The sequence below is a fragment of the Callorhinus ursinus genome, unplaced genomic scaffold (genome assembly GCF_003265705.2).
Source record: "Callorhinus ursinus isolate GAN/ISIS: 27379988/994484 unplaced genomic scaffold, GSC_fseal_2.0 scaffold38, whole genome shotgun sequence".
In the NCBI taxonomy this organism is placed as follows: Eukaryota; Metazoa; Chordata; class Mammalia; order Carnivora; family Otariidae; genus Callorhinus; species Callorhinus ursinus.
Window position 1 is genome coordinate 14,880,213 of NW_027397100.1, and position 21,008 is coordinate 14,901,220.

General features: G+C 53.3%; 1 protein-coding gene across 1 annotated transcript in view; it reads right to left on the minus strand.

The window, feature by feature from the left end:
* Positions 1 to 1,027: 1,027 nt before the first annotated feature.
* Positions 1,028 to 21,008, minus strand: part of RSPO4 (R-spondin 4) — a 32,718-nt gene continuing 12,737 nt past the window's right edge. The window contains exons 2-5 of the mRNA XM_025876282.2: positions 4,416 to 4,604; positions 3,570 to 3,710; positions 2,000 to 2,185; positions 1,028 to 1,128 (exon numbers count right to left, since the gene is read on the minus strand). Coding sequence (XP_025732067.2) covers positions 1,028 to 1,128; positions 2,000 to 2,185; positions 3,570 to 3,710; positions 4,416 to 4,604 — 617 coding nt within the window. The remainder of the gene's footprint in view (positions 1,129 to 1,999; positions 2,186 to 3,569; positions 3,711 to 4,415; positions 4,605 to 21,008) is intronic.

Consider the following 21,008-nt stretch of genomic DNA (forward strand, 5'->3'; position numbering starts at 1 on the left):
CTGCTGCGCTGGGCAGTCAATAAGTAGAAAGCGTAGCACCTGGATTTTCTGGGTGACCTTGGGCAAGGGGCCCCAGTTTCCCCAGGGGTACAAGGGGCAGGAGGCTCCAGGGTGGGGAACAGAGCTGCTCGGATAATCTCAAAATTCCTTTCAGCTGTGATGGCCTCCTCTGGGCTGGGCCCGTGGTTCCCCCGGGGATGACAGTCCCATCGGATGCAGTGCTTGGGCCCCCAAAGGACATGGGAGTACAGTCAGCTTGGGAAGTAGGGGGCAGGGAACCACGAGGGAGGGCAGTCACGGAGCACTGAGGGCAGACTCTGTGGCCACAGGCAGGCTCAGGGCTGGCTGTCCAGCCAGAGGCCACATCTGTGTCCACACAGGGCACGGGGAGCCCCCAGAGCCTCTTCTAGGGGGTTCCCACAGGAACCGGGGACGGAGGGCTGCAGAGATGGCCACCAGGGATTGGTCTGAGCAGGGGGCACTCCTGGGTCTCCTCTGGAGCAGAAGCAGGGTGGTCAGGACTCTGGCAGCCTGCCTGGATCATGGCCTGGGCCCCGCCCGTGGAAACCCCTTCTCTGCGAACGTGGGGTCAGGACAGGGTCAGGGAAAGCCCTAGAGAAAGATGTTTGCTTTCTTTGAGAAGTAGAGAGAGCAGCTGCGGACAGAGCGAGACACAGAGGGTTGGTCTCTCAAAGTGTGCGTGCTAGAGCGTGCGTGTGCGCGTGCGCGTGTGAGAGAGCGACGGAGAGAGCGGGACAGGGAAGTACAGGAAGGAAAACAGGAGAAAAGGAAAAGAAAGGCAGGCAGATAAAAGGTTTAAAGAGAAGGAAGGGAAAGGACGGGAGGGAGGAGACACAGAAGAAAGAGCAGGAATAAAGGCGAGAGCAGGAAAGGCAGGACACAGGGAGGAAGCGGAGGGTGGGGAGAGAGAAGGAGCGGAGGCGGAGGCAGGAGGGGGTGGTGTGGGGCAGAGGCTGCAGGGGGCGGAGAGGGGGGAGCTGCAGGTTTGGGGTGGGGGGGGGCCTCCTCAGGCTGGTGGGCGGGGCCTCACGTCCAGCGTGCCCTCCAGCCTCCTGTCCTTGCGCGGGCGCCGGTCTCTGCGGCCCTTCTTCTGGCCGGGGTTCCTCTCTGCACCGAGAGCACAGGGCATTGTTCAGCGCGGCCCGGGGAAGCCCCTCCAGCCACGCGCCTTTGAACACTCGCCCGTCGCTGAACATCCCCAGGCTGCCGGCGTGGGGCCCATCACACGGTTTACTTGGGCTTTCCTAAGAGTTGGTCCCCTCTTGGGAAGTCGCGTCTCTGTGCTCCGACCAACCGACCGTAGCCCTCACTTTTGCCCCGACTCAGCTAAGTGTTCGCAATGTGTGTTGAGCCCAAGCATGGCCACGTGGGGAAGTTTCTTTTATTTCTCTTTTATATGACAGGGCACTCTACTGATTTTTTTTTTTAATGACCTATGCAAGGGGATTACGTTATCCGTGAACTCTGGAGTCATAAAGAGGGCGCTCCGAAATCCTTGTTATTAAAAGGGAGGCGGGGGCGCCTGGGTGGCTCAGTTGGTTAAGCGACTGCCTTCGGCTCACGTCATGATCCTGGAGTCCCGGGATCGAGTCCCACATCCGGCTCCCTGCTCAGCAGGAAGTCTGCTTCTCCCTCTGACCCTCTTCCCTCTCATGCTCTCTGTCTCTTATTCTCTCTCTCTCAAATAAATAAATAAAATCTTTAAAAAAAAGGGGGGGGAGGCGGTCATTCTGAAAGGGCAGAGAAGTCTTAATGAAGGCAGGCACATATCTGTCCCGTAGCTGGGACTGACCCCCGGCAGGGAAGCCTGCCTTTGAAAGGACACCAGGGAGGGCAGGACTTAACCCACAGGGAGGTATGGTTAATCTTGGATTTTCAGCCGCCTTACGGGTGTTATTTGGGTAAGCTATGTCCCCAGCCCCCCAGCGTCCTCCGGGGGTCCTGCCTGCTGCAGCCCCGAACGCCGCCTGGGGCTCACCTGCTGGGCAGGGCCTCTGGATGGGACATTTCCTTGACTCGGACAGCACCTGGCAGGTTGCCAGCTCCTCCTGCCCGGCCCTGCCGGCCTCCCGCACCCGGGTCTCCAGGCCCCAGGCCGAGCCGCACGTCTTCCCGTTGTGCACGCAGGGGCTCCAGCTGCCCCAGGGGCCCAGCTCACATTCTTCTGTTAGGTGGAGAGAGACAGACAGACATACAGACAGATTGGGTCAGCTGGCAGAGAATGTCCTTCAAGGGCAGGTTTGGAGTGGTCCCTGTCCCCGAAGACACCAGCTCTCACGAGGAGCAGAGGGGAGACACTTGACTCTCTATTTATGAGGGCCCAGGATGGGCGCCGTACTAAAGCATGCCCGGGCCAGAAGCAGGAGTGACCGTTGGCTTTAGAGGGGAAGGCGTCCCTGAGGAGGTGACAGAGGAGCTAAAGGGAGAGGAGGAGATCCAGTGGAGTCGGAAGAAAGCAGGATGCAGGCAGGTGTGCGCAGCCCCGGCGCCTGGCAAACATGTCCGAGGGAGGGTAGCTAGAGTGGGGGCAGGGGGAAGGCTGGGAGGAGGAGGGGCAGGCTGGGAGGCCCTCAGGGCCAGGACATCGCTTTGACCTTGATCCTGCGCCTCTGATGGGCTGTGGAAGGCGGAAGCTATGCAGGGCTATTGTGAGGGAAAAATGAGGTCACGGGACAAGAAAGTTCTCAGTAGGGAACAATTTTAAAAATACACACAAAAAATATAGTCTTTCACATTTGATTCTTTCAAGAGTCCCTGAGAGGTAGGCAAAGAAGAGGGCAGCTATTAATACCCCCATTTTGCAGATTAGGCCACTGAGGCCTAGAGCAGGTAGGGGGCCTGCTAAGGGAACAGAGAAGGGGCTCCATGTCAGGACATGGCAAGTGTTTAAGACCCGGTCCGGCCCAGAAACCAGGTCTCCAGACCTGAGAACAGTGGTCCTTCTGCTAGATGTGTTCCTTTGATGAGCAGGGACTGAGCACCTATTGCATGCTTTGTGCTGTGCTGTGCACTGATTGGCAGAGGGCACAAGACAGACCTGGCTCTGACTCCCAGAGTTCACCACCCGGAAACGTCAGGCTGGAAGGGCAGGGTGCTTGGGCCGTAACGGGGGAAACACAGGCAGCTGCTGGAGCCCAGAAGAGGCATGGGTCCCAGGGGCGTGAGGGACCCGGAAGGCTTCCTGGAGGTGGAGACTCTTGACCTGAAGCTTGAAGTAGGGGTGGGGAGATTAGCCAGGCTCAGGGAGGGGCAGAAGGGAGCCTGAAAAGGATCTGAACCCAGGTCTGTCTTATTCTAGAATCAGTGCTTTTCTTGTGACCTCTGGGGCCTCCCTTGGTGATAGCAACGAAGCTGGTGTTGGTAGTGATAGTGATCGTAATAATGGTGCTCATGATGGCGTTGTGTATTGAAGGGTCCCTGTGTGTACCTGACATCACCTGTTGGGCCTCCCAGCACCATGTGACATTCTCCTATGTTCTTCCAGGTCTCCTGACACCCCTCACCAGCCCCTGAAGGGAAGGAGGCAGGACGAGGAGGCCCCCACTCACCCTGGCACTCCCGTGTGCTGGGCTGGGCCATGGTGCCCAGCGGGCAGGTGGGCAGACACTTCCCCTTGTACAGGAAAAATCGCCTCTTGCACTGGATGCAGAAGTCCTGGCTGAAGCAGCTCTCGCACGTGGCCCCGCATTCTGCAAGAGAGCCAGGGCCACCCGTGGTGAGGGTGACTGCCCAGAAGGGGGCCCTCTGGGCCTGCCTGAAGTGGAAGCGCTTTGAGCAGCCCAAGCTCTGCAGCACTGGGGGCAGGATTCAGTCTCCTTTGAAGCCCAGACCCGTGCGGGAACTGCATTCAAGAACTCCCTTCCTCATCTGCACTGAGGCTCATGGGGGCAGGTGACACGTCCAAGGTAATGTGGTTATTTGGATTTAAAGGTCAAGATTCCCTTTCTCATTTGAGCCAGGGCTCAGAGAGGGCAAGTGGCTTGTCTAAAGTCACATAGCAAATGTGGGCTGTGCGTGAGGACTTCCTGCTGCATTTCCATCAAAGCTCAAACGTGGTCATGATTTGTCCCCGATCACGATGAAAATTAGAATTAGGAGTTAGGACTCCTTTTCCCATTTGAGCTAGGCCCAGAGAGGGTGAGTAACATGCCTGAGGCCACACAGCAAACTAAGCTAGAGAGAGGTGAAGTTTTCCTGCTCTATTAGTGCTGAGCCCAGCCAGGGCACTGACTTGCTTAGGGCTTCTGAGCCAGCCTGAAACCAAACAAGTATCTCAGGGTCTGGGCTCAGGCACACACCACCTGCCCTGTGGCTGTGTTGGGGTGAGAGGTGGGGTGTGGGCCAGAGGTCTCAGGAGCCCAGCGCTAGTGCAGGATGAGGGAGGAGCCACGTACTTTTGCACCTGTTGACCTCCTGGCCGCGGACGCCGAAGTAGCCGGGGGGACAGTCGTGCACGCACTTGCCGTACTGGCGGATACCTTCCCGGCGGATGAATAGGAAGAGTCTCTGCTGGCAGGTGGAGCAGCCATTTTCCTCTGAGCAGATGACACAGCCTGTGCAGTTGCCCCCAAGACCGGTGCCCACTGCCAGCCAGACCAGGGTGGAAGGTGGGGGAAAAGGGGAGAGAAATAGTCAAACCATATATGTGAGCAGCTCGGACTGTCTCATGGGGCATAGTAACTGAACACATGGCCACCCAGACAAACCACTACATTTCCCAGACAACTAGATACAGTCATGAGACCCCAGTCTGGCCAAGGGGTATACGCTAAAGCAATGTGTGCAACTTCTAAGAAGCTGCCTTAAAGGGCAGGGGCGTGCCCTTTGTCATCCCCTTCATCCTTCCTTCCTGTTGGGTGGAATGTGAACACGATGGCTGGAACACAGACAGCTACTTTGGATCATGAAGTGGGAACCATGTGTTGAGAATGATAGAGAAATAAGAAAAAAGAGCGCAGGTCCCCAAGGAAGGTGGAACCACTATAGCAGCCCTGGGCTGCCCGTGTAGACTTACAGGACGGAGAAATCACTGTCTGTTTCGTTTAAACCACTGTTCTTTGGATTTTTCTATAAGTCACAGGCAAACTTAGCCTTCATGGAAATAGTGTGTATTTTTCAGTGTGTGTGGGGGGGGTGCGCATGCATGTGGGGGTGGGGGAGACCCTTCTCCTCCTGCTGTGTTTCTGAACAAGACTCCCTTCCTCCCTGTCACCGTCATCAAGCACTCCCAGCATCATCAAGTGTAGTGAGTCGAGGGAAGGAAACTTTTGTTGCCTCGGAGTCAGCCACCAGGAACCAAAGCTGGGAAGAAGGAGGCAGAGAATACTCTAGAAAGAGAGCCTCTCCAAGGCTCATAGGGGGTTGCTGCTATCCTGACCATCACCTGATTAAGCCGACCACTTAGAGAGAGGGGCTCATGGGAATTCGGAGTTGTCTGCTTGGGGCAGGGGTGGGTGCCTGTGGCTTTCCCTCTGTTCCCAACCCCCAAAACCAATGGAGAAGAGAGGCAGGGTGCCCCTCACAGAGACGGGGTGCCTGCAACAAGGGGTGGCCAGCTTCTCATGCCCCAGGTTGGGCATTCACTTCTGTGGCAGCCCTGCAGATCTGCCCCTTCCCATGGCTCTCTGAGCAGAGAAAAAAGGGCAGGGGAGAGACGGGCAGAGCTGGGAGGAGAGGCAGCAGCTGAAGACGGCATCCTTCACGGCAAGCACGAGGGGCTTCTCAGTGGCGAGGGCCCCTTAGAAGTAGCCGGGCTTAGATGCTAAGGCTGCGGCCTCACCCAAGCAGGCTGGTTGCTGGCAAGTGTCCCAGCCAGAGACAGCAGGGAAAACCACTGGAGGTGGGGGCTGGGGAGAGTCAGAAAGTGACCGGGGGTGGGGAAGGACCGAGCAGCTTCTTAGAGGCAACTGGGGACACATGAAATGGTTCCATGTTTATACCCAATTAAGGTCAGACTGTTTAATAAGCCAGTTACATACCTTGGCTCCCCTGAGCCCACGGCCACCCAGCATGGGACATTCTCGACTCTCCAGGTCTGCTCCCCAACTTTCTGTTTGTGCCTCATCTGCCTTTTAGAGGAATTGCCCGTTGTGTGAGGACCTGGAGAAGGGCAAATCCTGGTGCCCCTCCCCCAGAACAGAAACCAGGGAAGTTCATACCTTCTTCAAGTTGGCAGTGATGGGCCTTGACCAATCAGATACTCATTCCTGTGACCCCGAGTCCTGGGAGTTGGACAAAGTGAGTGAGGGGCTATGTGGGGATGAGGGTCACGGTGAGGTCTGTGCAGACCAGTCTGGGGCCTTTTCTGCCTCCCCTCCCTCCCGCTCTGGGATGGGTCCTGCCATTTCTCCAAGCCTGGTCTCCAGCTGCCTGGATCCTGTGAGCCCCCCCTCATCCTGCTGATAACTCCCATTACTGTTGCTTACACCCAAGAACCTTGACTGATCCAGCGGGCTCGCTAATGCCCCTGGGAAGAGAAACGGCCACAGAAGAGCAGAGGAAAGGTTTGTGTGTTTCCAAAGCTGTAGCCCCTCAGGGATCTGAGGGCAGAGAGAGAGCGTGATGTCGTAAGAGGGATCCCCAGGGCCAGAGAGAGAACATCAGCTGAGAAGTTAACAGAGCCAAGACCAATGGGAAAAAACAGGTTAAATTCTAATAATACAGAGGGGCTGGCAAGGAGGAGAGGAAACTTTCCCTTCTGATAGGAGTGTAAATAAACCCTGGGGAGAAATCCAGCAACATCTAGTAAATCTGAGGGTGCGTCTTTTTCTGAACATAGCAATTTGGCTTGTGGTCGAAACCCTAGAGCAGTGCTTCTCAAACTCTTGTGCCAGCCTCTCCTACAGGTCTTGTTACAACACACAGCGCTGAGTTTCACCCCGAGTGTCCGCCTGTCCGGCTGAGTGGACCTGAGACTCTGCATTTCTAACAGGTTCCAGGTGATGCTGCTGCTACTGATCCGTTGACCATGCTCTCAGAGCCACCGGCACAGAGAAACTCTTGTGTCTGTGCCCAGAGGAACATGAGCAAAGACGTTCGCTGCAGTATCATTTAATAGCAAACAAGTATAAAAACCTGTCTATCAAAAGAAGAGAGAAGCTCACTGGGGTGCAGTCCCGTACCCCAGCCATAGCCACATATACAACCCACGATACATGACTGAGGCGGAGGTGCAGCTGACCTCGTGGATACATCTCAAAGACAAGGCTGACAGCGAAAATGCAAATTGCACAATGAAATCATAGAGGAAGAAGCCATTGGTATAGAGTTCAAAACCCTGCAAAACGATACTCTGGGACATGTATGATACTTAAATTTGTATTAAGAGTAAAAGACATAAGGGACTGATAAACACCGAATTCAGGATGTGGTTCCTCCGGGGCAAGAAGTAGGCAAAAAGGGATTCAGGAAGAAGTCCTCTTGAATCTGTAATATTTCGTTTCTTAAAATCTGAGGCAAATATTAAGATGGCAAGATTTCAGCAGGTGGCTGGCAGATATGCAAATGTTCATTGTATTTTTTATTCTTGACTGTAGGTTTGAAATATTTTACGATAAAAATATATTTACAAAAATATCTAGCCTCTATTGTGTGTGTGGCTTGGGGGAGGGATTAGGAAGGGGAGGGGACTATCTTCTACTTCTACCCCTTCTACTTCTTGCCCCAAGCCCCGGCCCATCCTCAAGCTGGGGTTTTGGGCAGGAGAAGGTGAGAGAAGTTCTGAGAGCAGTGGAGACCTGCAGCCATGAGCACTATGTTAGTTATACCCCTAGGTCTGTTCTCTCCTCAGTAAGGGAACCCTTAGGTTTAGCGGAAGGCATGCCTTCCAAGAACAAAGACTACACTTCCCAGGCCCCTTTGCAGAGGTATAGGGTGTGGTGCCTAAGTCCTGACCAGTAGGCTTCAAGTGGGAATGTCCTGTGCCACACTCAGGGAATGACCTTGAAAGAAGGGCAGCTCGGGTGCCTGGGTGGCTCAGTTGGTTAAGCAACTGCCTTCGGCTCAGGTCATGATCCTGGAGTCCCGGGATCGAGTCCCGCATCGGGCTCCCTGCTCGGAGGAGAGCCTGCTTCTCCCTCTCCCTCTGCCTGCCTCTCTGCCTACTTGTGCTCTCTCTCTATCTCTGTCAAATAAATAAATAAAATCTTTAAAAAAAAATAAAGAAGGGCAGCTCTATTCTCCTCCCCTTCTTCCTTTGCCTGCAGGATTGTGGACTCAGAAGACAGAGCCAGGGCCGATGCAGGGGGCAGAGGGACCTGGCAGAGAGGACGGCCATGCTAACCCAGGGCTGTCTACCTCAGATTCTTGTATAGGAGAGGGAGGAAAGTGCCACCCCTCTTGTTTAGGTCATTGGGCCTTTCTGACAGGTACTGAGGACAGCATGAGAATGACTGATGCTGTGGGGTCTTCAGCCTCACAGGTGGGCACAGAGAGATGTCGGTGGAGACCAGGGTACCTCTCCTCAGTGCCTTGGTGCTATGTAATCCTGGGGGACCTGAGATGTGGCCCCACAACAAAGGGCAAAGGGACCCTCAGTTGGCTTGAGATGATCTCTGCCACTTGGCAGAATAGGAGTTCAAAGTAGAAATTACGTTCAGTTACAGAAAAAATAGTATTTCCTGCAAACTGAGTGTGTGGACAGAGACTCACCCCCAACACGGGTGTCCTTGCCCACTTTGCAGCCGAGGAGACAGGCTCAAGGAGGTGAGATGCGCTCCCAGGATCCTGCAGCATCAGTGGAGGCGGCCCCCCGTCGGCCAGCCCCCACTGCCCTCGCGGAGCATTTGTTCAGGGCTCCTCTGTGTCAGGCAGAGCCCGAGGCGGCGGGGATGAGCCGCGCACGGCCCCTGCCATCATGGGACCTCACAGCTGGTGGGAGGGCTGAAGCCCACAGGAGTGGCTGAATGGTAACCCAGATGGGACAAAGCAAACTCTTTCTAACCGGTCTCTGGGAAGAGCTTCGGAATCACTCAGCCTGACCCCTGCAGTTGCACTGGGGATCCTGAGGCCAGAAGGGGTGGAGCCTTCCCCACCGTCAGGTGGCCAAACAGCATTTAGAGCTACAGCATTATTTGTAGAGTGATATTTCGACATGCTGAAGACAAAAGAACCTGATAAGGACCCTCCCCTCACCTCGGATGGTGTCCGTGTGTGTGTGTGTGTGTGTGTGTGTGTGTACACATGGGTGTGCATGCAGGGGATGGATCTCAAGTGTCTTCTTTCAAACCCAAGTTTTGAAGAGTTCGCCTCCTGCTGCGCCCTTGGTCCTGGTGGTGGGCTAGGGTGCCCTCTAGTGCCTCTATGTTGTAATGGCACTCCTGACATAATTCTGATGGCCTCGCTCTGGCTTTTCATCACATCTCTGTAACTTGTTGGACAGAGCAATGCTATTTCTCTCCTCCCCAAGGTCATGGGTGTAGAGACTTGAATGATAATTCTATGAATAATAAGTGATGACAACTAGAGTTTGTACAATGCTTCTTTAGAAAGATCCAAATGTGATAGTTCTTAAACTTGCCTGTGTGTAAGAATCCCCAGGGAGGCTTGTAAAGTGTCGGGTTCAGGCCCAGGAATGTGCATTATAATAAGTCCAAGATAAATGTAATAGGCATTTTGGATGTGTCTTCCTTGCTCACCATCTCCTTTCCCTGACAACCAGACCTGGCAACCATGCTTGAATTGCATGACCCTGTCCCCTGGCCAATGGTGGACAGACTGAACTAGGGACTGATGGCTCTTCCTGGCTGGGCCAATTAGACCATCTTTCTTGAGAATTTTGACTTTGGGCCAACAGACAATGGTCTGGGTTGGCCTCTTGATCTAAGGACATTTGCAGGAGGGCAGGGTAGTGCCCATGTGTGAGAAGCTTAGTGGGCACTAGCATCTGTGGCCCCTCTCTTTGCTAACAGAGACCCCATCCGTCTGCACTCTCTGACTTTGAGGTTCATGTGGAGTCTCTCCAGCCAGATGCACTTCACCCCAGGTCCCCTTGACCATAGTGGCTGGTTCAAATATAGGCATATGTCTCAGCAAGAGCAAGACTTAAGACTTGGGGGGGGAGGGGTTTAACAGGTGTGTGTGTGTGTGTGTGTGTGTGTGTGTGTGTGTGTGTGTGTGCGTGCGCACATGCACGTACATGTATTTTCTTTTCCACTCTGCCTGAATTTGGGAGGATGCAGACAGAGCTGGTGGGCACCACATGATGGGAGGGTGCCTGAGAATGGAGACCACAGAGCAGCAGCGGCACCAAGAGATTGTGTTTGCACCTGGATGCACCCCTGGGAGGCCCATAAATTCTCTTCTTTCCTCAAGTCACTTTGAGTTAGGTTTCCTGTCACTTGCAACCAGAGACTCCTGACTAATATACAGAAGCACAGAGAGAAAGAAACACATCATATGCAGAGGGAGTAAAGCAACCAGAAACCTCATGGGCCCCAAAAGATAGAGTTTCTGACCATCATCTAAGCCCAGGCTCCAGTTCCCTCAAGGCCAAGGGGCTTGGAGCCCCAGCCACCCACCCTGCCTACCATGGCTCCCCAACGGGCCCTGGGTTTTAGGGAGCACGATTTGAAAGCCCCTGGCTTCTTTTACACCCCAACTGTCTCCTGGCCTTCATCACTGGCCTCTCCCCAGCTCAGATGCACATTTCTAAATGAAAGCATTTGAGCTCTACTTACAACCCCCTGGGTTTTCAGGGGGCATCAGAGGGGATGGCACTTCATGTGATTTCCTTTATCAATTGTCTCCCCTGATCACCACCATCCTTCCCCATTCAAAATACCAGGCCCCAAATACATGGCCCTGTTTTACTCCAGCATTTGGATGGGTTTGGAATGACATCTGAGTCACTTCCTTTTTCCCCAAGAAATGACAGTGGAACGGATCACATCAGGCTTGGCAGTTTCCAAAGGGACGCAGGCTTATAACAACTCTGAATGCATGCTCTAGCCCGGGGTTGAGTGATCCATTCATTCATCCATCCATGCATCCAACAAATATTACTCTGTGCCAGGTCCAGTGCGAGGGGCTCTATGAGCTTTGGGGGGCAGCTGTGTGATCATGGTCAAAGTGCTTTAGCTCTCTGGGCTCACTCTAGTGTAAAAGGGAGTGGTAAGGCTTATCTTGCAGGGTTATTATAATTAAAGGAGACGGTTCCTGAAAATCTCTTGATTTTGAGCCCAGCACAAAGCAGGCGCCTGATACTCTGTGGCTGTTGTTGTCATATTGAAGTGATGATCTGTTCTGTGCCCTCAAAAATCTAAGGACGTGTGTTACGGTACAGGTGCCCAGGTTCCAATCCTGGCTCCACCACTCATGGAGTGACCTTGGACAAGTATCCTCATCTCTGTGGGCCTCAGTTTCCCCATCTGAAAATCTGTGGCAGCAACTCCTACCCTCATGGGCCTTGATATGAGGTGTGTGCAAACAAATTAGCAAGTGCCTGGCACATAGTAAGTAGGTGCTTCTTTATAAATGTAAGTTCAAGTTCCTTTCCTGTTCCCTCACTGCTACGGCCCGTGATGGGGTGTCAGTCCACACTTGGACCCTCTTCCCTTTCACAGGTGAGCAAACAGAGACCAGAGGTGCTGGTGGACAGCAGGGCCCAGGGAGATGGTCTTCAGGCATGAGGAGGCCGCTTTGGTCTTGGGTGAAGGGCAGGTTTATCCTTTCTTTTGGGATCAGGGAATGACCTGTGTCTTCCTACAAGGGTTCCCAACCTTAGGGTGACCCATATCTTGAGAACAACCGCAGGCACCTCATTGCAATAGGAGCCAATGGCTCAACGTTTGCAAGGGATTTCCATATTTTTTCCATTTGGGAATTTTGAGTGGATTCAGGGTCATCTCTGTGATATGTCTCCCACCCACCTTCAGCCTGCAGAGCTTTCCTAGAGGGGGTCCAAAGGCATAGGGTGACATCTAAGACCCTGAAGATCACATGTTCTCTCACAGGTTCATGTCCTCAGCAGCCCACAGCAAGTCTGTCACTGAAAAATCCTTAATACCCAAGTCGAGACATCCAGCCCCACACTTAAACAAACAAACAAACAAAAAACAAGATACAAACAAAAAACTCTAATTTGGATAGATTGCTAACATTTACCAAAAAACAGATTTCACATAAAAAGCTGGAATTTGGACCTCTCTGGAAAAAAATCAGAGTATCTACCAACACTGGGCCTGCATTTCCATAAGGCAATAATTGATTGAAGTTACATAGACGGGGCACAGTCTCGCCAGGCTCCCCCACCATTCCCTTTAATGATCCCTGACACCGAGGGCGAAGGTCAATTGCCCTGAATTATCATCCTTGGGCCTCCTTTTATCTCACACCCACTTCATTCGCTGGTGTTAGGAGGCAATGGAGAGCAGGGGTTCTCAAATGTGGGGGGCATGCATCAGATTCGCCTTGGACTTGTTAAAACACAGCTAGCTGGGTCTCCCCCATAAGCTGGTGATTCGGTGGATTTGGGCCAGGCCTGAGAACGTGCATTGCTAACAGGTTCCCAGGTATTGCTGGTCCTGGGACCACACTTGAAGACTGGAGTAGGGTTAAGAGCCGGACTGTGTGGGTTCAAATCCCAGTTCTGCCCTTTATCCTTGCCCATGGGACCTTGAACTCATGCCTTAACCTCTCTGGGCTTCAGTTTTCCCACCTGTTAAACAAGCATCGTACTGGCTGAACTTCCAGTGGATGTTGTGAGGACCTGAGCAGGCCTGACACCGATGAGGGGCTCAGGATCATTCCTATCGCCACCTGCCATGCGTCTCTGGGAGTCTGTGATTTGGGACTTGCTTGGGCAATCAGTGCAGAACTTTTTATTTTGATGTCGACATTTTTGGGGGGTGGAGTTTCTTCCTAATTGGGGTGTGTCCAGGGAAGTGTGCCTTGCATGAGAACATCATGTGTCATGGTTGACTGAGGATTTAACACAGCTGTCCCGAAGGCCTCCCTGGGGGGGGTGCAAAGGATGGGGAGGGAGAGAGATTACTGCCCCTTGCCCCAAGGCCATGCAACCTGAGGAGGGCCAGTCCCTGCCCTGAGTCCTGCTCTGTCCCTGGGGAGGATCCAGAACCATCGTGGGGGTGTGGGGGGGGCATGCAGATAGTGCTGGGCAGTGCATCCTCAGATCCTTGCCTGGCAGTGGGGGACACATGTCACCGATGACCAAAGGAAATAAACAACATCTGGGCTCCCGCCTGTCCGCTCAGGCCACCACATGTGGGAGGCAGTCGCTGCCCCTAGAAGCTGGCTCAGAGGAGCCCCGCGGCACATCCCTGCCTGGGGGGCAGATTGCACCATCCCCAGCAAGGGATGGGCCCTGGAAATGACTCCCAGCTTGTAGTCTCCCACGGGGTGCAGGGCTAAAGGTCTCCAGCGCCCCCCCCCCAGCCTCTTCTCAGTACCCAGGGGGGAACCTAGAGGGTCTCACGTTCGGCAGAATGTTGAGGTGGTCTTGGTTTTGGAGCCTGAAAAACCACCACTTCCTGGCCGGGTGAGCTCAGATAAACGGGCTTCACTACTCTGAACCTCAGTCTCCTCTTCTGCAAAATGGGGACAATAGCAGCAACCAGCTCCCAGGCACTTGTCTGAATGACATGAGCTCATCCATGCAAAGTGCTTAGCACAACTCATGGCAGACAAATGGGCATTATTTTATTACTTGATTTCTGTGAGATGCATGGGAGGCACCCCAAAGTGCTCCCTCGAGGGCCGGGGTGCAGTTTGGAGTGTTCTTCAAGTTTCCATAGCTTTGCGCTTTGTCCTCGGAGAGCTGCTGCTGGGGTGGGAGGGCCAGGCTCGTATACTGCAAAGGAAGTTGATGATGTCCCTTCTCCGCCACTGGAGGGTGAGCCACAGGAGGGCAGGGAGAAACCACAGCACCCCACACAGACGAGTCAGCACCTTGCTTTTGCTCATCCAAATTATCCTGGCGAATACTGCGCTCACGGCCTCATTCTTTTCCAGAGCCGCTCACCATCCCACGTGGGGATGCTGCAAAGTTCATTTAAGTACTATCGTCATACCCACTTCAGAGACAAGGAAACTGAGGTTCAGGGCAGCGCTGCTGTTTGCCCAAGGGCACATAGTAGGAGGTGGAGTGGACAGTCAGACCCGGGCGGGGTGACTGCAGAAACCGAAAGCTTCGCCTCGAGGCCACACTGCCTCCCAGGTGCCAGCGTACCCCATGCCTCGTTCAATCCTCCACACTGAATAACACGTCCCCTTGTTCTCCGACTACAGCCTTGCTGAGTTCCCCGGGCTGTGCTAAGGCCTTTGCCTCCTTCCATGCCCATCTGACCTTGACTGAGACAGGAAGTTGGCCCGGCTGTCCAGTACTGCCCGTCCGGGGACTGAGCCCGCCTCTTCTGTATGTCTCCTTCCTTCTCCCCTGTGCCATGCTCAGCCCCAGGACGTGGAGCAGGTTAGCATGTGTGCATTCACGCAGGGGAGCAAACACCTGTCCCCACTGTTATTCCTTCAGGTTTCTTCCAAACTCTCTCTGAGGGATTTTCTTGGTGCCCCCACCAGGGCTTCGGGAGGCGGGGAAGTAGGCGCTCTGCGCCGCCCGAGCCACTGCTTGGGATCCAGAAGGAATCCTTTACAGACACTGGTTTACACCACGGGGCGAGGGAGGGCGGGATGGAGGGTGGGGGGGAGCCAGAGTTCACACCCACATCTGTTCTTTCCCAGCCCATGGTGATCCTCAGATTTCAATCCACGCAGAATCACCTGGCGCTGCTTATTAAAAGCAGAGGCGGGGCGCCTGGGTGGCTCAGATGGTTGGGTGTCTGCCTTCGGCTCGGGTCGTGGTCCCGGGGTCCTGGGATCGAGTTCCACATCGGGCTCCCTGCTGGGCCAGGGAGCCTGCTTCTCCCTCTGCCTCTGCCTCTCTCTCTCTCTCTCTGACTCTCATGAATAAATAAATAAAACATTAAAAAAAAAAAGCAGAGGCGCCACCACCTCTCAATACATGGGGTTGGTTGAAAACTTACGGTGCTGTGCCCAATGTTATATATGTATGAGCTCAGGCAATCTTCAAAAACCACTCTGCCAGGTCAGCCAGGGCTTCCCAACAGTAATGCTGCCCACAGAGTGCCCAGGGGTCTTGGGTTCAAAGGTAGATTTTAATGCTAAAGGTCTGGGGTGGGGTCTGAGATTCTGCTTTTCTACAAAGCTCCCCTGGGAGGCTGATGATACTGGTCCTTGACCTCATTTTAAGAAGCAAGGAGCTTGGTACTGTTATAACTCCTTGTTATACAGATGAGCCAACTGAGGCTCAAAGGCCAACCCCTGGACGGAGCGGAGCTAGACAGAGTCCCCAGAGAGCACCTTGCCCTGGGGGCCTGATGATGGATGAGAGGCCAGGGTAATATTTGGAAGGGGCAACCCAGCTCCTCTTCCCACTCATTGGAGGGCTTTCCCAAGGACCCCAAAGTTGGGGCAGTCCCAAGGTCAGCAAGGCAGGAAGGGAGGGGGCCGGGTTTGTGTGCGCCTAAGCGTGAGCATGCGGCCCGGACAGTGGTGGGTGTGGGCTGGCTGGCGAAACCCACCTCACAAGGATTCTAGTGCTCAGGGTCGAAGCATGAAGTCTTTGCCCGGTGTTGCCCCTGCCTGGCCCTCCTGCTAGGTAGTGGGGTGGACACAGTTCAGAGCAGGCTGCTTGTGCCTGGCATACCCCCACCCTCACCAAACCAAACCTCTGCTTCCCTATCCCTTAATGAGCCACCCTGACCCCGGCAGACGCATTCTGCCCTCCGTTAACCGCTCATCAAGAGCAGTCACACTTGTGTTCCTCATGGGAGCCCTGTGGGTGCAGCCAGAAACCGCACTACTCACCCTCAGAAAATCATCATTTTTTTGTAAAAAAGGATTGTTGTCGGATCCCTCGTCATTGAGCAAGCTACACATGGCATAGGAGCGGAGACTGGGACCGGTGGCCTCTCTGGGACCCATCTCTCCAGAGTTCAGCTCCCTGTTATCCATGAACATAGAATCATCATGCAGTTGTCCTGAGTGTAAAACCGTCAGAAAATCAATCTGCCTATAGCTTTGTCACAAAACCGTCTTGCGTGTGAAAGTGTCATCACGTTGTCAAGTATGTGAAATCGTCTAAGAAACTGTCTTGCAACTGTCCTACATGTAAAACGGTCACAAAGTTGTCAAGGAGATGCAGTTGCCACTCTTGAAAAAAATACTGAGAAAACAGTTCCTTTTCTTTTCCAGCGACAGGCACAGGTTTGCCGTGTGAGCGGCCCTGGACAAGTTGCCGAAATACTCTGTGCCTCAGTTTCGTCTGTATTTACCTCATAGGGCTATTCTGAGGATCAAATGTATCCTGCTCCAAACCGTGCAGAGCAGGTGCTCAAGAAATCTCCCTGTCCCTCCCGTGAATGGCGTCTCCCTGCAGCAGGTGTGTTTCTGGCAGACTAGGTGCCTGGTACACAGTAGGTGCTCAGTGAGGACTTGTTGGCTGGGAGTGGACTCAGGTTCTGGCTCCTTCCAGTTCTGGCTCTCTGTGGTTTGCTGTGTGACCCTGGGCAGGTCTCTTTCTTCTCTGATCCTCTCTAAACCTACTTGCCTTCTGTGAAGTACCCTGAGACCTGCGTATAAAGTACCTGGCAGTGCTGGGGTTCAGCCAACACTAGCTACTGATTCCCATTCCTTCCCCTACGGCGCTTATGATTCCCCATTGCTCTTTATTTGTGGAGGCGTCTCCTGGCTCTTTGGGAGGCTGTAAAACTTCAGCTCTGGCTGAATGGGAGGATTTTTGCAGCAGTTAGGACCCTGCTGGGATTATGTCCAGCTAATCTGGAGCCCCTCTGCCATATGCCATGGGAGGGGGGCCGTGCCCACTGGTCTAAACCAGGAGGTTCCCACAAGCCCCGGGGAGGATGTGAGTGGCTCCCACAAGCCCTAGGGAAGATGTGAGTGCCAGGATTCCAGGGAAGGTAGGGGAAGCTTTTACTTGTTTTATTATTTAAATTCAATTAGCCAACATATAGGACATCCTTAGTCTCAGATGTAGGGGAAACTTTCTAAGACGAGCTGAAAAGCCCGGATTCTGAAGATTAATCTGAGAAAGGTACCAGGTTTGACAGCTCTATATGCAACCTCCTTTCCTTTGTCCTGTTGAAATCCTGCACTTGACAGAGCGCAGGGCTAGGGACCAGGACGGTGGTACCTGTCTCGGCTTGGACTCAAGACTCCTTGTATGATCTTGGCAGAGTTCCTCATCGTCCCATGCCTCAGTTTCCCCAGCAGAAAAACAAAGGATTGGTCCTCATAAAGGGCTTTCAGAATATTTTCAGCCAAGGAAGCCTCCTTTTTCCCGTAATGAGATGCGATATGGGTGCTGAGTTAATAAGGCAGGTAAAGATGGAGCTGCTTTGGCTGAAACCTGGCTGGGTGTGAGGGTGAGGATCTTGAGCCCGATCCTTTTGGTTCCTGTCTCCCACTTCTGGAGGCAGCCCCTGAGGGCTTGGATCATCTCTAGGACCCCTCAAGCCCCGAAGGCCCACAATGCCAATGTTAGGAGGAGGGACGACGAAGCAGTTAGCAGCACTGGCTGGAGACAGACAGCCTGGGTTCAAACCTCAACCTCACCTCTCTGAGCCTCCGTTTCCCCATCTATAAAATGGGGATACTGTCTTCTTATGTTGTTGTGAAGGTTCAGTTAGTTGGTGTGTGACACAATTAGAACAGGGTCTAGCAGGAGGTAGGTGTGAGCAGTGTGGAGCTCCTACACGGCCAGACTCTGTCGCAACAACCCTATGAGGCAGGTAAAGATGGACGTCCTCTTACAGACAAAGAAGTTAAGGCACAGAGAAGGTAAGTAAGTTGCCCAGGATCACACAGCTGATAAGTGGCGAGCTGAGATTTAAAGGCAGGTAGTCTTAGGAACCGGTGGTTATTATTAAGTATTAGGGAGAGTCTAGTCCTCAGAACAGGCCCAACATAAGCACCCTCCTCACCTCATAAAATTAAGCCCAAGGAAGCTTTGGGCATATGATCAGGGCTCAGCCCAGAGAAATATTGGGGCCCCACTGCCAGTAAGTATCAGGGAAGGGGACTGGGTCTAAAAGTCAGGGCTGGTCCTCATACCAGACCCTGTCAGTGTTCAGGGACAGCCCCAGCCCCTCTCAGGCAGCACCCTGGGGACCAGGAGGCTCTGAGGGATGACAGAGTCGAGAATCCAGCTGGGCCTCCAGGCATGGGCTAGGCATCTTCATGGACCTGATTCTGGGTCTGGCCTCTTCCCACAGGCTCCCTTCCCCTCTCAAATCTTGGCAGAAGGGAGAGAGGCCCAGATGTGGACTCTTGTCTCAGATCTTTGGGCCTTAGGGCAAGTTCCTCCCTGTCTCTGAGCCTTAGTTTCTCCATCTGTCAAAACCCACTGCGTGTAAGGGTTCAATATTCATTTATCCATCCGTCCATCAGATGGCAATGTACCAGGCCCTTTTCTAGACTCCAGGAACATAAGGGTGAAAACAAGAAACAAAACAAGACAAACAAACAAAAAAAACCCCTCTCACTTGCTTTTATTTGATTTATCAGACAAAGTTAAAAGACAAATCACAGACCCGTTGAAACATTTTAGAAAGATGCACAATATGATTCTAGATTGGAAGGTAAATTTCCCAGGCTCTGTCTTTTTCAGCCCTCCTCCCAGTGCCATGCACAGTGCTGGGTATGCTGGGTGCTCTGGAAATGTGTGTTGGACGAATGAATGAACAGGACTTATCTCGCTGCGCCAAAACTGGTGACAAAGGGTGGAAACAGTCTCTGCGTCCTCCCTCCCCTGCCACCGTGTTCTAAAGAGAGCTGCCTCATGAGTATGAAATTGGGGCCTGATACCCGCTCCGGGGCTTAGTGAGGGGGGCCAACTATCTTGGGGGGGCAACCATCTCCTCCCCAGCCTGTGTAAGTGGATTTCTGAAGAGGAGCCCAAAAAATTGTCCTGGAGCGGCTGGGGCAGGGCTGGACACTTCCCCATCTCCCTAAACCCAGCTGGGGTGGCAAGAGAAGCACTCATCGTTTAGAGGGGACCTGAAGACCATGGAAATAGCATTTCATCCCCTGATGGATACACACTTGCTGACTCTCCCCATGTCTATTAGGGAGAAGGGGAAATGAGTGAGAGCTGCCAAAGGGGCCAGAGCAGGCCTGGGGAAGCCCGCACTGACACCATTTGGCCAATTCTCTGCCAAAGGGACTGAAGAAGGCAGCTGATCTTGATCCAAGCTGCAGATTCCCAACTCAAAGAGGCAAGAGGCTGTGGGGGCTCCAAGGGGTGGAGAGGGAGCTAGGAAGATAGGAAGAAGTAGAGCCCATGCTCCTTCCCCGATAAATCACACCCCTGCCGCAGCGACCCCACCTGCGGGGTCGGGGAGCGTGAAGGGAGGCATAGGAACGTTTAGACCTGACCCGTTGCCCTCCTGCTCACTGGTGATGGGGTTCCGAGTTTATTCAGTGCTGAGTGTTGTGAGGCCACAGCAGCACCAGAGAAGTAAGAGGCCCCTCTCCCTGTCCCCCCCCCCTTTTTCCCCCCCCAAAGGGGGGGGGGGGGGGGGAAGAGGGAGAAAGCATGACGCATCTCTCCACAGGGCAGAGAATGGAGTCAGGAGCCAGGTCAGGGAAGAAGAGAGCTTGGAATTAGACCTTTGTGTTTAAAATTTAGCACTGGGCTGGGCTTTTTAAAACCAGAAAGCTTGGAGAGCTGTTCAAATAATTAAGGACTGGGTTTTAGAGATAAAACAGAGAATAAGAGAGAGGGAGGAAAAAAAAAAAGCACATGTCACGTTTGCAACCCTCTGCTACATGTTCAGTCTGATCATTAAGCCACTTACACACAAAGTAGGCCAAAGATTGTCATTCTTAATATACAAAGAGCTCCTAGGTATCAATAAGAAAAACAGGAATAACCCAAGGTGGGAAAATGGGCAAAGATATTACAAGTAGAAAAAAGAAGAAGACAAATGGGCCAGAAACCACATGAAGAGCTGTCCCACCTCACTAATCATTTTCAAAACGAAGATTAAAACAAGAAGGAAAAACTACTTGTGACCTATGGGATATGGAAACTGTGTAAGGCTGAACTCATCCAGACCTCCCTTTTGAGAAGGGAATTTGGGTGGTGTCTATTAAAGTTTAAAATCTGTAGGATGAGGGTAGTAATGTCATTTTAGAGATGGTGCCCTGATGCCCAGAGAGAGGGGGGCACCTGTTTGGAGCCCCCCAGTTGGTCACCAGAGGACAGGGCTGGAACCCTGGTAACTGGATAGGTGTCTTTAGCGCTTTATCTCTAGCCAGTTGATCCTCTCCCTCTGGCCTTAGGTATAATCTGGCCCCTGGCACCTGACTTGGGAGGCTAGGCCTGCTCCGCCCCCCACTGCCCTGGGGCTGAGGATGGCTGGGGCCTTGCTGTTGCAGGTGACACCCCTTCCCCACTATATATGAGGTTCCCCATCCGTCCTACTCAGTAGTGAGGTGCACAGGATGGAGGTAGGAACCCAAGATTTGGAATCAGACAAACCTGCTCTCAAATTCCAGCTCCACACTTACTCGCTGGGACCATTATTTAACCTCAGTTTGCTCACTTGTAAAATGGAGACAATCATCCACTCACTGGGAAGCTTGTTCCTTCCTATCAGAGGCCTCTCTGTGCCAGGCATTGTTCTAGGCACTGGGAACGCATCAGGGAACAAGAGGGTCCTTCCCCTCATGAAGTCTGCTGCCTGAAGGAGAGAGCGATTATCTGCGGTAGTGACAGGGAGTGAATGAAAGTTAAGAGAGTGATGGGAGGAGGGTCTCCTCCAAGAATGGCCTCACTGAGACATAGGGGAGAAGTATTCTTGGCATTAGGGACCAGCAAGCACGGAGGCCCAGAGGCTGGAAAGAGCTTGTTATGGAAGAGGGCAGGGGCGGGGCGGGGCGGGGTGGGAGGTTAGCTGTGGCAGGTGAGGTCAGAGGGCAGACGGGCCAGC